Genomic DNA, 15,209 nt, shown 5'->3' on the forward strand with positions numbered 1-15,209 from the left:
ACACACACACACACACACACACACACACACATATATATGTGTGTGTGTGTGTATGTATATATATATATATATATATATATATATATATATATATATATATATATATATATATACAGTATCTCACAAAAGTGAGTAAACCCCACACATTTTTGTAAATATTTGATTATATCTTTTAATGTGACACTGAAGAAATGACACTTTGCTACAATGTAAAGTAGTGAGTGTACAGCTTGTATAACAGTGTACATTTGCTGTCCACTCAAAATAACTCAAAACACAGCCATTAATGCCCCACAGATGCTCAATAGGGTTTAGACCATCACCTTCACCCTCAGCTTCTTTAGCAAGGCAGTGGTCGTCTTGGAGGTGTGTTTGGGGTTGTTATCATGCTGGAATACTGGCCTGCCGCCCAGTCTCCGAAGGGAGGGGATCATGCTCTGCTTCAGTATGTCACAGTACATGTTGGCATTCATGGTTCCCTCAATGAACTGTAGCTCCCCAGTGCCGGCAGCAGGCATGCAGTCCCAGACCATGACACTACCACCACCATGCTTGACTGTAGGCAAGACACACTTGTCTTTGTACTCCTCACCTGGTTGCAGCCACACACGCTTGACACCATCTGAACCAAATAAGATTATCTTGGTCTCATAATCCTTGTCCTTAGTCTACTTGTCTTCAGCAAACTGTATGCCGGCTTTCTTGTGCATCATCTTTAGAAGAGGCTTCCTTCTGGGACGACAGCCATGCGTACCAATTTGATGCAGTGTGCGGTGTATGGTCTGAGCACTGACAGGCTGACGCCCCACCCCTTCAACCTCTGCAGCAATGCCTGCAGCACTCATACGGCTATTCATTGAGGGAACCATGAATCCCAACATGTACTGTGACATACTGAAGCAGAGCATGATCAGTATGCAGTATTCCAGCATGATAACGACCCCAAACACACCTCCAAGATGACCACTGCCTTGCTAAAAAAGCTGAGGGTGAAGGTGATGGACTGGCCAAGCATGTCTCCAGACCTAAACCCTATTGAGCATCTGTCGGGCATCCTCAAACGGATGGTGGAGGAGCACAAGGTCTCTAACATCCACCAGCTCCGTGATGTCATCATGGAGGAGTGGAAGAGGAATCCAGTGGTAACCTGTGAAGCTCTGGTGAATTCCATGCCCAAGAGGGTTAAGGCAGTGCTGGAAAATAATGGTGGCCACACAAAATATTGACACTTTGGGCCCAATTTGGACATTTTCACTTAGGGGTGTACTCACTTTTGTTGCCAGCGGTTTAGACATTAATGGCTGTGTGTTGAGTTATTTTGAGGGGACAGTAAATTTACACTGTTGCAAAAGCTGTACACTCAGTACTTTACATTGTAGCAAAGTGTCATTTCTTCAGTGTTGTCACATGAAAAGATATAATCAAATATTTACAAAAATGTGAGGGGTGTACTCACTTTTGTGAGATACTGTATATATATAATATAAAAATAAATAAAATTTTCAATTATTTTAATCTCTAAATAATATTCGTGTATTTAAGTAAATTAAGTGCACTATAAAAAACATTCTATGTATATAATTATATGTATATCGGACAGCCATATCATTAATTTAATAATGCTCATATCTGTAAATCAAGAACGCCAGCGTTTTCATTTATATGGCAGTAAAATATCAGTCTGTATCACTCTTTAGCACAAATTGAATTATTAATGTGCATCACTTCTAGGGTCAAGGTTGTCAAAGAAGACAGAAAGAGACAGCAGAATCCTGATGAAGTGAGAGGGTGTGTGATAGATGGCAGAAACCGGGCTGAATGGTGGCATTTCTATCCATGACCGTCACCAAGGGAGCAATTCCATGTACCAGTGTGTGCCGTGTGTTCAGTGTGTGCACGCAGATGCACCTCTGCTGTTACAATGATTAGCATGACATCAAAATTGTATGGGAGAGAGTTGAGGAAACCATTTAACCTCACAGTTTAATCTCCAAAGAGAAAAAGAGTGAGAGAGAAAGAAAGAGAGGGCTAAATTCCTTAAAAGTAGACAGTGTACAGTTTTATTGTAGACTGAATCATTGTACAATATAAGCATTACTACAGCTAAGTTGTATCATACATAGTTCATATTGATTATGTTCAGTAGCTGAAAAACATGATACATAAACAGTTATATATGATTTTATATGCTGTCAAAGGGAGGCTCACATTTTGATAGATATACTACTCAGAATCATCAGGTTCTGGTTCTTGTAATCTCTTATTTTGCTTTCATAAAACAAAGAAAATAAAAAAAATCACTTTTCCAGGTCAATTCATATATCTATTAGTAATTCAATAAATGGTCAATTAGTAAGTCTTTATCATGAAAAGCGATAAAGTCTCTTGAATAACTGGCCAAGTCAATATCTAATCAGTCTAAGTAGTCTTATCAAAGACTCAGCAAGCGGTCTGAACTACTACTGTTTTAACACTAGCTACAAGATATGTTCATACATGCAGTCTTTATTGAAATTTATACATATTCTCTAAATGAGAGAGAGAGAGAGAGAGAGAGAGAGAGAAGAGAGAGAGAAGAGAAGTGAGAGTGGAGATCTAATGGAGTTTGTCATGACTGACCTTTGGCAGAGAGGCTCTGGAGCCCGAGCTCTGTGTTGTCATGGTGAGCACAGTGGTAATGCCCAGGCCCACACGAGCAGGAGCAGCATCCATGTTGATCCAGAAGGACACCCAGGACAGGATGACGATTAGCAGACTGGGGATGTACATCTGAATCAGGTAGTAACCCATCTGCCTCTCCAGATGGAAGCGGGCCTCGATGCATGTGAACTTCCCTGAAACACGCACCAGACAAATATGGTTATCATTACAAAGACCCAATTTCACTGGTACATGGCAGAAAATATTAATAGGTGTGAATGAATTAAGCTGCACACATACTGAAAGTAAATTGAATGCATTGTTTTTGATATAATGAATGTAAGGAATGTAAATAATATATGATCTTATGTGTTATAAATCTTATCTGGTGATATTATTCAGCCTATGTCTACCAATTCTAAACTTTTTTTTTTACCCAATTCTACTTCTTTAATTTAATTTATTATATAATTTTTCTTTCATTTATACAGAGTTGTCACTTGTGGTTTTAGAATAGGGAAAAAAGATCAAATCTACAAAAAGAGAATTCCAAAATGTTAAAAATGTGAGGATATTCTGCATACAGTTTATTTGAGAGTATTTATATCACAATGAGATACATATCCATGAGGGTTTCCTCCAGGTTCTCTGTTTTCCTCCAAACTCCCAAAAACATACCCCTAGGTGTGAATGAGTGTGCGCCTAGTGTGTGCAGACCCTGTTAACCCTGTGTTACTGTGGCAAGGAGCACCCATGGTGATCAAATTGAATGAAATGTTTTGAAATGTTTGTTTTTGTTTTGTTTTTTTTTACATCGTTTTTGTAACTTTTTAAGCAGGTAAAAACGCTGATTTATTCATTTATTTTACACAACTGATAGCTACAAAGTAGCAGGGTTATTCTCTCCTCAAATACCATTTGATTTATTATTCAAAATCCATTCCTTGTAGCTAAATCTTGAAGTTTAAGTGCTATAAATGCACCTGCTCCATGTGTCTATAGAGTTTATGCTGCTGGAATGGTGGCAATGTGTGCCAAGCAGAAATAGCATACACCAGTTCTGCTGTGCTTGTTTTTTTTTTAAATGTGACAACAATATATGGGAATGCATTGAAGCTGAGACACCACTTAAAGCATAATCACCCACAATATCTTCATATACCTTCTCCCAGAGACCAGAAACCAGCAGCCTCAACAAGCAGAGAGATGTATCAAATTACCATTTCCGAGGAAGTTACAGATGTACCACATACACTATAGGCAGAACTAGGTGGAAAACATTAACTGACTCCATAAAATACTTCTTAGCTCAAGGTATGCTACATTTCAGCACAGTGGAAATGCCAGCGTTTAAAGTAATTTGTGAATAATTCGACACACAGTATGGGTTCCCACTGAGAATATGTTTCTCCAACAAGGCAATTCCCGGCCTTTTATAGTACAGAAATGCTTTGAATGCCTAAGGTTGAGGTAGCATAACTGCTGTGTAGAAACATTTTGTGTCTAAATCATTTTCCAAATTAAAACAAAAACAGCATGGCTGTTATTCAGTTTTCATCACACACTTTCATGGCATGTGGGGGCAGTGGCTTAGTGGTTAGCATGTTTGCCTTGCACCTCCGTGGCTGGAGGTTCAATTCCCGCCTCTGCCCTGTGTACGTGGAGTTTGCATGTTCTCCCTGTGCTTCGAGGAGTTCCACTGGATACTTCGGTCCAAAGACATGCATTGTAGGCTGAGTGGGTGTGTGAGTGATTGTTTACCCTGCAATGCAGAGCACCCTGTCCAGGGTGTACTCTGCCCACCTCAGGGCCCGCCCTGAGTCACCTGGGATAGTCTTTAGGCTCCCAGCGACCCTATGTAGGATAAGTGATGCAGAAAATGGATGGATGGACTTTCATGCTATGCATTAAAACAACAGAGTAGTGGATTAGATAGGGAAATATACCAAATACAATCTAATACCAATTCAGCATTTTAGGCCAATATCAGTCAAGTGTCAATGCTCAGTATCAGATTAATTTATTCAATATCCTGATTAATTTAAATTCATTGTAACACTACCTTTGCTGGCGCAATGATGAAAATTATATCTAAGATCTGTCTTAGTCACAGAGACCCATAGGAGACAGGACAGAAAGAAGACAAACTATACAGATGCCAGAGACAATGTCTGCACTCAGCAAATCAAACAAGACTGCAGCTAATAAATCAGAATGAAGACATATGAATATCTGTAGTCAATGGAGAACCAGGGACCAGCGGTACAGCTAGAACGATGAAAATTCAGGGCCAGCTAGGGAGAATGTTTGTCCTTGAAGAGTGAATTAACATTGGTGGGATAAGACAAGAGAAGTGAGGGGTGAAGATGGGAGGTGAAGGAATAGATAGGAGGGAGGCACCCTCAGGATTTGCACTGGTGTTGTGCCATGAAGCTAAAATGGAAAGGTGAAAAGGGGAGACAGAGACAGCATATTGCAGCAATCTGCTCCTCAACCACATACAAGGAGCAAGTCAGCAAAAGACACAGAGAGAAAGTTAGAGAGAAAGTCAGAGAGAGAGAGAGATTTTACTCTGATCTCTTATATTATGCTATAGATGAAGCACACGCAGAGTGACATAGCTCAACTCTTCATAGACAAGCAGGCAGATGACACTCATTTCTGACTCATAGTTTTATCTCTCAACCAGTGTCAAACTAGGCCATTTAATTTATGAAAAATATCCCAAATTTGATGTTTCAACATTGAACTATATATTTAAACCTTCTATATATGTGACAATATAATGTCACAAATGTGGTAATGCACTCAAGAAACAAACTGAACATTTGTATGTACCAGCTATAGATATATGCTACTAGCAATTTCACAAGACAGGACACAGATCAAATCACTCCGCTGACCTTCGTTTTTGCACAAATTCTACACCTCTTAAAGTAGCATTCCTGATGGAGCAATACACCCTGTGTCCTTTCTGTTTTGCTATGTTTTATATTAGAGCCCAAGTAGATTAGCCTTCAAGTCTAATTCCCACTTTATCTTGAGGGTAACAAATCCTGACTGGCGAGAATGACCAGACAGATGGTTTTTAACCCAACTGAAAGACCATGAAGGAGAAACGGAGCATGGCCATGATGCTTTTTCTGCCACCAGAGACTATTACTGTTTTCAGAACTGCTTGTAAAAAAAAGAAAAAGAATCATAATGTCTCTACGTGTGCCTTGTGTATAGTGTCCCACACCCTGAAACATTCATTTAGAAAAAGAAAAATACTTGAACTACAGTACATCATACTTTGAGATCAATACATTGTATAATATTACTTTTGCTTATCAGCACCCTTACAATGATTATTTTGTGATGCCTGCTCTATGAGAGAATAACAGCACTGAGTATCTTCCTGTAATGTCTAACAAGGGTGGACACAGGTATAGCTGGATATTGGTCCACTCCTCCATGCAGTACACTTTAAGGTCTTTTATATTCTTAGGTTTGTGCTTATAGACAGCCTGCTACAATCCACATAGGTTTTCTATATGGTTCAAATCCAGAGATGGGCACTGCAAAATATTGTGGGTCTGCATATATACTTATATGTCTTTGCTGGTTTGGCACTCCAGAAATAGCAAGGGAGCTTCACGTGCACAATATTTCCCAACCTCAGCAAGTGTGGGGCGGGTGCTAACCTGTGTTGTAGTGTTTGGTGCAGTAGCGTAAATCTTTCTCCTCCTTCAGGATAAACTGGGGTAACGTCAGTCCATCAGCCACTTGCACAGCACCTTTTTCGTCCCACTCAAATATCAGATCATTCATAGTGTAGCCAACTGAAAACGAGAGGGGTAAACAAGTAGTGAATTAACACTTGTGTGAAATAATCTGATAAAAAAATGATAAAGAGACAAGAAATATTGCGTAAATTATAACACTGCAATTTGTACTACCACCTAGTTTTGCTAAGTGCCAGACCCCTTGAATGTGCTGCATCCCTAAGGACAATAACTAAAATAAGAGTGAAAGAAGGAGCAGGCAATAACCTGAGCTTGCAGCATCTTTCCACACACTCGACTTTAAGGTGCACGTAAATTACTGTGCTCCTCATTTCTTTCTACGAGCCAGCAAAACATCCATCTCTGAGCCAGTGAATAAATCTTCCCCAACATTGTGATGAGCAGGGCATACTTACAGCTCTCCAACTGCATTATACAAGTCTGCACGTCCATCGGGAAATTCTTCAGGTCCATGGGACAGGCCAGAATTAGTGTTATCCTGTTAACGATCAGATCAGGCATTGCAAGCAAACATTACATTCTAAATGCAATTTCAGCCATTCCCTCTCTTATCTGCCAATTTCAGAGGTCAGAAGTAACAAACAAATGCATTACATATAACCGGTAAAATCTAAATCTAAAGTGTTAGACAGTCGTTTCTATACATGCGTTAAAGTTATTTATCCTGAACCTAATGTAGTCTAGAAATTAACTTCAGTGAATTTCACACATTTTGTACTCTATCAGGATGACAGCATCACTACCACAGAATAAGAGCTACTGTATTTTCCAGCGTGCAATCAGAGTGTGCACCAGCCCTGATGCAATTTAGAGGGTGTTCATAGCCGAAAGCGGTCTGATTCGAAGTGTTCATCTGATGGTGTCAAGTTAAGAGATGATGAAATTCAAGATACTACACATTACTTTCCTGCCCTCAAAGCATACTTTAACCCCTTAAATTCAAAGGGTCCAGGCTTACATTCTGCACTCTGAACTACAAACCGTCCATATTAGTACATGGGACTGTACACTCATAATATGGTAGAGTTTGCTACTTTAAATGCAGTACTGTCCATGTACTAGTTCTACACTTACTTCAGACTAAACTGGAAAAACAAATACCTGTTTTTAAACGTATTATAGTTGTGTTTTTTTCTCTCTAAAATATGCTATTAGTACATATTTTAATGCCACTTTTTAGTAATAGTATTTGCCATTAATTTATCATTTGTTCTGATTTTTCTTCACTCGTGGGCTTCATGAGACAAGCTAGTCTACCTTTATTTAGTGATGTATACAGCAGTATTTACAAAAAATAGGGCTGTCATAAGGCCATCTTTCCCTTCTCTTCGGTCCATGTGTACACCATATGGAGCGATTTGCTTGGCAGCTTGTGATTACAGTCGGTGCTACAGGTTTCCTGTCCTCAAAAGCTGGGGATAGCCTCTTCTCATCTCATCTCATTTCATCTCTTCTGCCTGAGTGAGTGTATTTTCACATTACTAGCGCCCTTTTACGCATGCTACAGAACACCATGACGTTTTGAGTTGGCTTTCCCTCATCAGCCTTGCTAGTTTATTAGCTATCGCTCAGCATGCTGTTTTCTACAACTTGAACTTTTGCAACTGCTGCTTACAGTTTTCCCTTGCCATACCATGTGTTGTTGTGTTCACTGCTAATTCTGTTAAGTTAGCTGGTTATTTGCTAATGCACAGATCTGGTGCTCGAGTTGGTTTTCCCTTTAAACAACAATCCATGCTCAACAGTCCCTTATTCTATTCATTTTGTGTTGGATTGTTTTCCCCACCATACACTGAGTGGTTAACCTAAAGCACCACACTGAAAGACACATGCAGCTGGTGTCTGAATTCTTTGAAGGCCAATGATAATCACCAGCTATGTGCTCACTGCTCATTGACCATCTAAAGGGGTGTCCAATCTTATCTGGAAAGGGCTGGTGTGGGTGCAGGTTTTCATTCCAACCAAGCAGAAGCCACACCTGAGTTTACTGAAAGCCAAGATCAACAGATTAAACAGGTGGAATAAGGTGTGGCTCCTGCTTAGTTGGAATGAAAACCTGCACCCACCCCGGCCCTTTGCGGATAAGATTGGACACCCCTGCTCTAACACATGCAATATCTGACACGGACATCCCCTGCACTGCCTGCGCTGCGATGACAATGCCGACTTACGACATTATGCTCAGCTGGCAGATTTAGACCCTGATTCAAAATCCAATCTGACTCAAGCCCTGCAGCCCAAACACTTGGCTAGTTTTTCACATCTGGCAGGTGAATTCATGATTTGGCGGCAGACCTGGCTCAGCTGAAATCACTGATTGAGAAGATGAGGCCATTCAATTCTGAGGGTCTGGATTAGTCCCTGCAGCAATCACAGACAAAGCAGTAGCAGCCTGAGCAGGATTGGATGTTACTAGGTAACGCACAGCACCAAATGCAATCTTTCAAACACTGGTTACAGCAGAATTACAGCAAGTAGATTATTGAGAAGTATTAGTACAGGCAGCTCATCCATGGCCGATCTCTATGCCAGATGTCTTAGCTAATATAATAAATCCTGAGTAGGTCAGGTTTGTCCATAGGTCTGTTGTTGATGCCTGTATGTCATTGCAGTAGTTTCACCAGATGAAGCACTATGTCTAGATTCATGCTAAATGCAGATGCACCGATAATGTTCTAGTCAGACCTTACAAAATTGCACTGTGTGGCATGCACTGGTAAAACATTAACAGTAATAATGTGCATTAGAGCAAACACTCTAACCTACAGAAATTGATTACTCTGTGAGGGAGCTCATCAACATCCTGTTGTGATAGCGGTGAGACATCTAGTGGTGAGACACCTTGGCTAGGATATGGCATGACTCCAGGCAGTGACAGCTGTAAGCAACTACTTCCGATCACTGATGAAAATGTTGCAGTGGTACAAATTTCACAAAAATGCCCAACCTTTTTCAGGGCTCATTGTTTTGTCAGAGCCCACCAAAATATCAGACCACTCCAAAGTTATTGCTTTGAATGGATTAGTTTTAAAGAGCTGGACAGAGATGCACTCATAAAAGTAGACACCAAAATTCAAGACAAGCAGTTTTACTGAACTTACATCCTTGTTCAGAAGAACGTTTGCCAATTCATGATTTGAGAAGGTTAAACTGGTTAAAAGACATATTCCCATTCTGAATGTTAAAGTGGTCACACGTAGTTCAAGCTGAACAACCTTAGGACTGGTTCACATCGGTGGACTTGCGCAACACTTATTTTCTTATCCCTATTGCCCCAGAACACAGATGCTCTCTAAGGTTTGCCTTACAGTGAGTGAGAGAGTAGGGCCCATCGAAACTTCAAGTTGAACCTGATTAGGGTTTTACATATGGAGGACTATCCTGAATATTGCAAACCTCCGACTTACTGAGTCTCAGCTCTAGAGGCACTGATTTCAGCTGAACCATATCTACTGCCAAGTCATTTAGAGAGTAACTCTTCTTACAGCACTTATCATTAGTAATATGCCTGGGCATTTACAAACAACAGGCTGTTTAGACTAAGAATCCTGGGCAAGATTCAGACAGAATTCAAATCTACCAGCCAAGCATACAGTATGTGTATTACCATGCAATCATCCCAGGAGATGGCAGAGTCAGACACAACATCCTTAAGATGGTCAATACTAAGGCAATGAGCATGTAGTGGATGCACATTATTATTTTTAAAAACATTATGTGTATAGTTAGCAGTGGCTGCCTAGGCAGTACATTGTAGACTATGGGGGCAGTCCGACCCAAGTCCAGAAACACACACATTTTTTTGTTAAGGGAATAAACAATCAAAAACAAGGAGCTGTGTATTAACCAGAATCCTAGCTAAGAACAGCAGACTTGGCAGTAAACAGTGCATGGTATAAAGAGGGAATTCAAACTTTATGATACTTAACTGCAGGTTAGACACAGACTCCAATAGTTAATTAGTACATCTGGCAGAATACCACACAAAAAAAACACAAAAAAGTGTAGAAAAATGAAATATTCCCAGAATTCTAGTACAATCATTGCCCATTTTAAATGGCCCATTTTTAGGCCCATTTTTATCTTGTAGTTAAGGCCTTGTCATAACAAATAAAAAATATGATACAAAAAATAAGCAATTTATCAGCCAAAAAGCCAAAATAGACAATCATATAATCTTTGAATTCTGAATGGATCCAGCAGTACGAATTAGATTGATTATAAGACTTGTCACCTTATGCTATACAACACGTTCCCATTTTTAGAGATCCTCAGCAGCTTGTTGTCAGTGGTAACCTCGTGGAAATTGGCACCCTTTTCATTGGCAAAGAACAAATCTGGCTTCCAAATTGAGTCTAACATGGAGGGGTCGAGGTCGAGGGAGTCATCAGGGTATTCACTGTAAGCCAGTCGGGGGTCATTCCACTGCTGTCTCAGGAAAATATTCACCCTGTAATCCTGTAAGACAACAGCAGCTATGTCAGCAGACCAGAAGTGAGGGTATGCATCGATTCCATTCTAGCTACCAGCATTAGTGCTTTTAAACTAACATTACCTAGGAAGAAACATTTCAATGTAAATGTAAACAATTTTTGGATTCTTTTTGCTTTGTTTGTTTTTAAATATATGAATGAAAAAAATTAGTTTTCTGAGTGCATACAGTGAGGGAAAATAGTATTTGATCCCCTGCTGATTTTGTATGTTTGCCCACTGACAAAGAAATGATCAGTCTATAATTTTAATGGTAGATTTATTTGAACAGTGAGAGACAGAATAACAACAAGAAAATCCAGAAAAACGCATGTCAAAAATGTTATAAATTGATTTGCATTTTAATGAGGGAAATAAGTATTTGACCCTCTCTCAATCAGAAAGATTTCTGGCTCCCAGGTGTCTTTTATACAGGTAACGAGCTGAGATTAGGAGCACACTCTTAAAGGGAGTGCTGCTAATGTCAGCTTGTTACCTGTATAAAAGATACCTGTCCACAGAAGCAATCAATCAATCAGATTCCAAACTCTCCACCATGGCCAAGACCAAAGAGCTCTCCAAGGATGTCAGGGACAAGATTGTAGACCTACACAAGTCTGGAATGGGCTACAAGACCATTGCCAAGCAGCTTGGTGAGAAGGTGACATCAGTTGGTGCGATTATTCGCAAATGGAAGAAATACAAAAGAACTGTCAATCTCCCTCGGCCTTGGGCACCATGCAAGATCTCACCTTGTGGAGTTGCAATGATCATGAGAACAGTGAGGAATCAGCCCTGAACTACATGGGAGGATCTTGTCAATGATCTCAAGACAGCTGGGACCATAGTCACCAAGAAAACAATTGGTAACACACTACGCCGTGAAGGATTGAAATCCTGCAGCGCCCGCAAGGTCCCCCTGCTCAAGAAAGCACATATACATGCCCGTCTGAAGTTTGCCAATGAACATCTGAATGATTCAGAGGACAACTGGGTGAAAGTGTTGTGGTCAGATGAGACCAAAATGGAGCTCTTTGGCATCAACTCAACTCGCTGTGTTTGGAGGAGGAGGAATGCTGCCTATGACCCCAAGAACACCATCCCCACCATCAAACATGGATGTGGAAACATTATGCTTTGGGGGTGTTTTTCTGCTAAGGGGACATGACAACTTCACCGCATCAAAGGGACGATGGACAGGGCCATGTACCGTCAAATCTTTGGTGAGAACCTCCTTCCCTCAGCCAGGGCATTGAAAATGGGTCGTGGATGGGTATTCCAGCATGACAATGACCCAAAACACACGGCCAAGGCAACAAAGGAGTGGCTCAAGAAGAAGCACATTAAGGTCCTGGAGTGGCCTATCCCATAGAAAATCTGTGGAGGGAGCTGAAGGTTCCAGTTGCCAAACGTCAGCCTCGAAACCTTAATGACTTGGAGAAGATCTGCAAAGAGTAGTGGGACAAAATCCCTCCTGAGATGTGTGCAAACCTGGTGGCCAACTACAAGAAACGTCTGACCTCTGTGATTGCCAACAAGGGTTTTGCCACCAAGTACTAAGTCATGTTTTGCAGAGGGGTCAAATACATATTTCCCTCATTGAAATGCAAATAAATTTCTAACATTTTTGACATGCGTTTTTCTGGATTTTTTTTTTTTTGTGTTATTCTGTCTCTCACTGTTCAAATAAATCTACCATTAAAATTATAGACTGATCATTTCTTTGTCAGTGGGCAAACGTACAAAATCAGCAGGGGATCAAATACTTTTTTCCCTCACTATATATATAACTCCAATAAAAGTAGTGGTAATTTGCCCCAAAAGCCTGTCTTCACTGTCATGCTCTCAAACCCAGCCATGCAGTTGTATTGTATTGGCAGTAATGTACCTTAGGATGACTTACAAGCATTGAAGCAAATATACCAGTTGACCTTTCCAATAGCAAGCAGCCTCAAACTTTCAAAGCAAATATCCTAATGCAAGTCAAAATTTCTAAATATTTCAATAGTTTACTATAATCTGTTTCTGGTTATTAGATTTGTGCCTCAAAAAAACAATCAGTACAGTGCAGATGGAATAGCAGCCCTCACAGTTTATACCAATATTTTCCCATGCCAACTGTAAAATAACAATGCAACCACATCAAGCTCTAAGTGAACAAGTCCCTACAACATTATTACCTTGAGTGATTTCTCGGGTTTTCTGAGTGCCTACTTCACTGGATTGTACTGTTTTAGGAACATGATAGGATATCCCTTTGGAACTCTCTTCCTAATGAACTTAGGAAAGCTCAGAACTTTGACATTTTTAAACCTCAACTCAAGACATACTTTTTTAAACTAGCATTTGCTTGCTGATATCTACTTTTATTATTACTATTATTATTATTATTATTATTATTATTGTTATTTTTATTATTTTCTTTCCCCTGTACTGCTTATTTTGTGTACATCGCTTTGAGACGCTGCTTTTAAAGGCGCTCTATAAAATAAAATATATTATTATATTATTATTCATCATGCATTTTGCAGTTAATTGTTAATCGTTCTCTCAAATCTACCATGGCTATCTGGCTGTCCATTACTACAGCCCAACTCTAGACAGAGAATGAAAGCCTAAAGGAAAGGGTACCCTTTTAAGTCATTTTTTTCCAACAGAATGATCTAGCAAACAAGTATGGAGTGGGCATGCATTCATCAGCATAAACTCAAGGGGGAAAAAGACCTCATATTTCCCACTATGATTTCTCCAGGCTAAGGAGACTGATTTATGACAAGAGCCGACACATAATGTGATTCAAGCTCAAGGCTAAGATCCCTTTCTGATGGTGACAGATTAGAAAAAGTTTGGCTGTTTTCATGACTCTACTTCAACTACCACTACTAACAACAAGGAGACTTTCTGGATTTATTTGTGCTCTCTCTCTCTCTCTCTCTCTCTCTCTCTCTCTCCTACTTGAGAAAATGAAGAGCGGATGAGCTTATTAAATGGCCGCTCAACCCCTCCTTGAGTCTCAGACATCCTAAACAGTGTAAATAATGTGGCTAACAGCAATCCAGGGGGAGTTGCTGGTCCAAGTAGTGGTCAGGTACTGTTTGTTCACTACAGAACAAAGCACGGTTTTCAGTAGCCCAATCAGATTATCGATGTCATTCTCATTCGTAGTGCCTTGCTCCATCCTCTCGTTTGAACATTAGTGTCAGTGACCGATCAATTTCTCTGGCTGCGGAGGAGAAAAAGAGTGGAAAATACTGCATTTGTTTTGCATGAGCTACTCCTGTGGGCTGCAGCAATTTTTGGTCAGTTCAGCAGAGGCTGAGCAGTAAAGCTCAGCTATTCAAGCCTTGGCATGGAAACTACTTGTGTAGCTCTGCTGGGGGGATTTGAGAGTGCGGTAAAGTGCTTATGAAAGGGTGTGAATTGTTATCTGCAGGATTGTTTCAGCACCAACCATAGTGTCCTTAAGAAGGACTGGGTTATAAAATTTTGTGTTTTTTGTGCTGAATTTTATTTAACCCTTTACTGCATGGTGTTGCCATATGGCAACAATTAATTTATCTGCATTTTTTATAGGCAATAATACAAAACTACTATTTTCCTATGTAACTCAAAAAAGGGGGCTTGAACTTTAAAAGTAAGTTACCATCCATCCACATATGTTTTTACAACTGTAATTCCTTTCTAGAAGAACATTATATATTGTATTGGTAATAAACTTCCAGAAAAAATGTGGAAATGTGGAACTCCTGTAAATTCAATTTTACAATGAACCCTCTACTACATGAATTATTATATTTACCTAAAAAAAATTCTGGATTTTTTTTTTTACTTGAATTAGCTCAAGTAATTAAAAAGGGGGGGGGGGGGGGGGGGGGGGGGTAGTAGGTAAATTGTTTCTGTATGGCAATAAACAATGTGCAATGGTAGAAAGTATTATTAACATAAGTATATATATATATATATATATATATATATATATATATATATATATATATATATATATATATATATATACACATATACACACACACACACACACACACACACATATATATATTACCCTTAAGTGTACTAGTGTATAGAGTCTGTGTTGACACATCAAAGAAAACATGTTGGTTTATGTGTTTATCAAAATACTAGGTCATGCGGGCTATGAACAGAAGACACATGGCTACGAGCTTTCATTTTACATTCATTATGTATTTTAAACAATTGGTCAGTGTTTCTATCTGCCTTTAATCAGCATTATACTTGACATGTAATTATGCACAGGTGCCAAATTTCAGTCCTATTGAGAGAACTCTTTGACAC

The 15,209-nt window shown here is 39.6% G+C and overlaps 1 protein-coding gene across 4 annotated transcripts in view; it reads right to left on the reverse strand.

Moving 5' to 3' along the window:
* The window catches only part of glra1 (glycine receptor, alpha 1), a 57,890-nt gene that overhangs the window by 20,647 nt on the left and 22,034 nt on the right, over nt 1-15,209 (reverse strand). For all 4 annotated transcript variants that reach the window (XM_017474634.3, XM_017474635.3, XM_047157204.2 and 1 more), the window contains 4 exons: nt 10,663-10,886; nt 6,824-6,906; nt 6,327-6,464; nt 2,620-2,834 (listed from right to left, as the gene is read on the reverse strand). In XM_017474634.3, the coding sequence (XP_017330123.1) occupies nt 2,620-2,834; nt 6,327-6,464; nt 6,824-6,906; nt 10,663-10,886 (660 nt within the window). The remainder of the gene's footprint in view (nt 1-2,619; nt 2,835-6,326; nt 6,465-6,823; nt 6,907-10,662; nt 10,887-15,209) is intronic.

This window comes from Ictalurus punctatus, chromosome 8 (assembly GCF_001660625.3).
Source record: "Ictalurus punctatus breed USDA103 chromosome 8, Coco_2.0, whole genome shotgun sequence".
NCBI classification, from domain to species: Eukaryota; Metazoa; Chordata; class Actinopteri; order Siluriformes; family Ictaluridae; genus Ictalurus; species Ictalurus punctatus.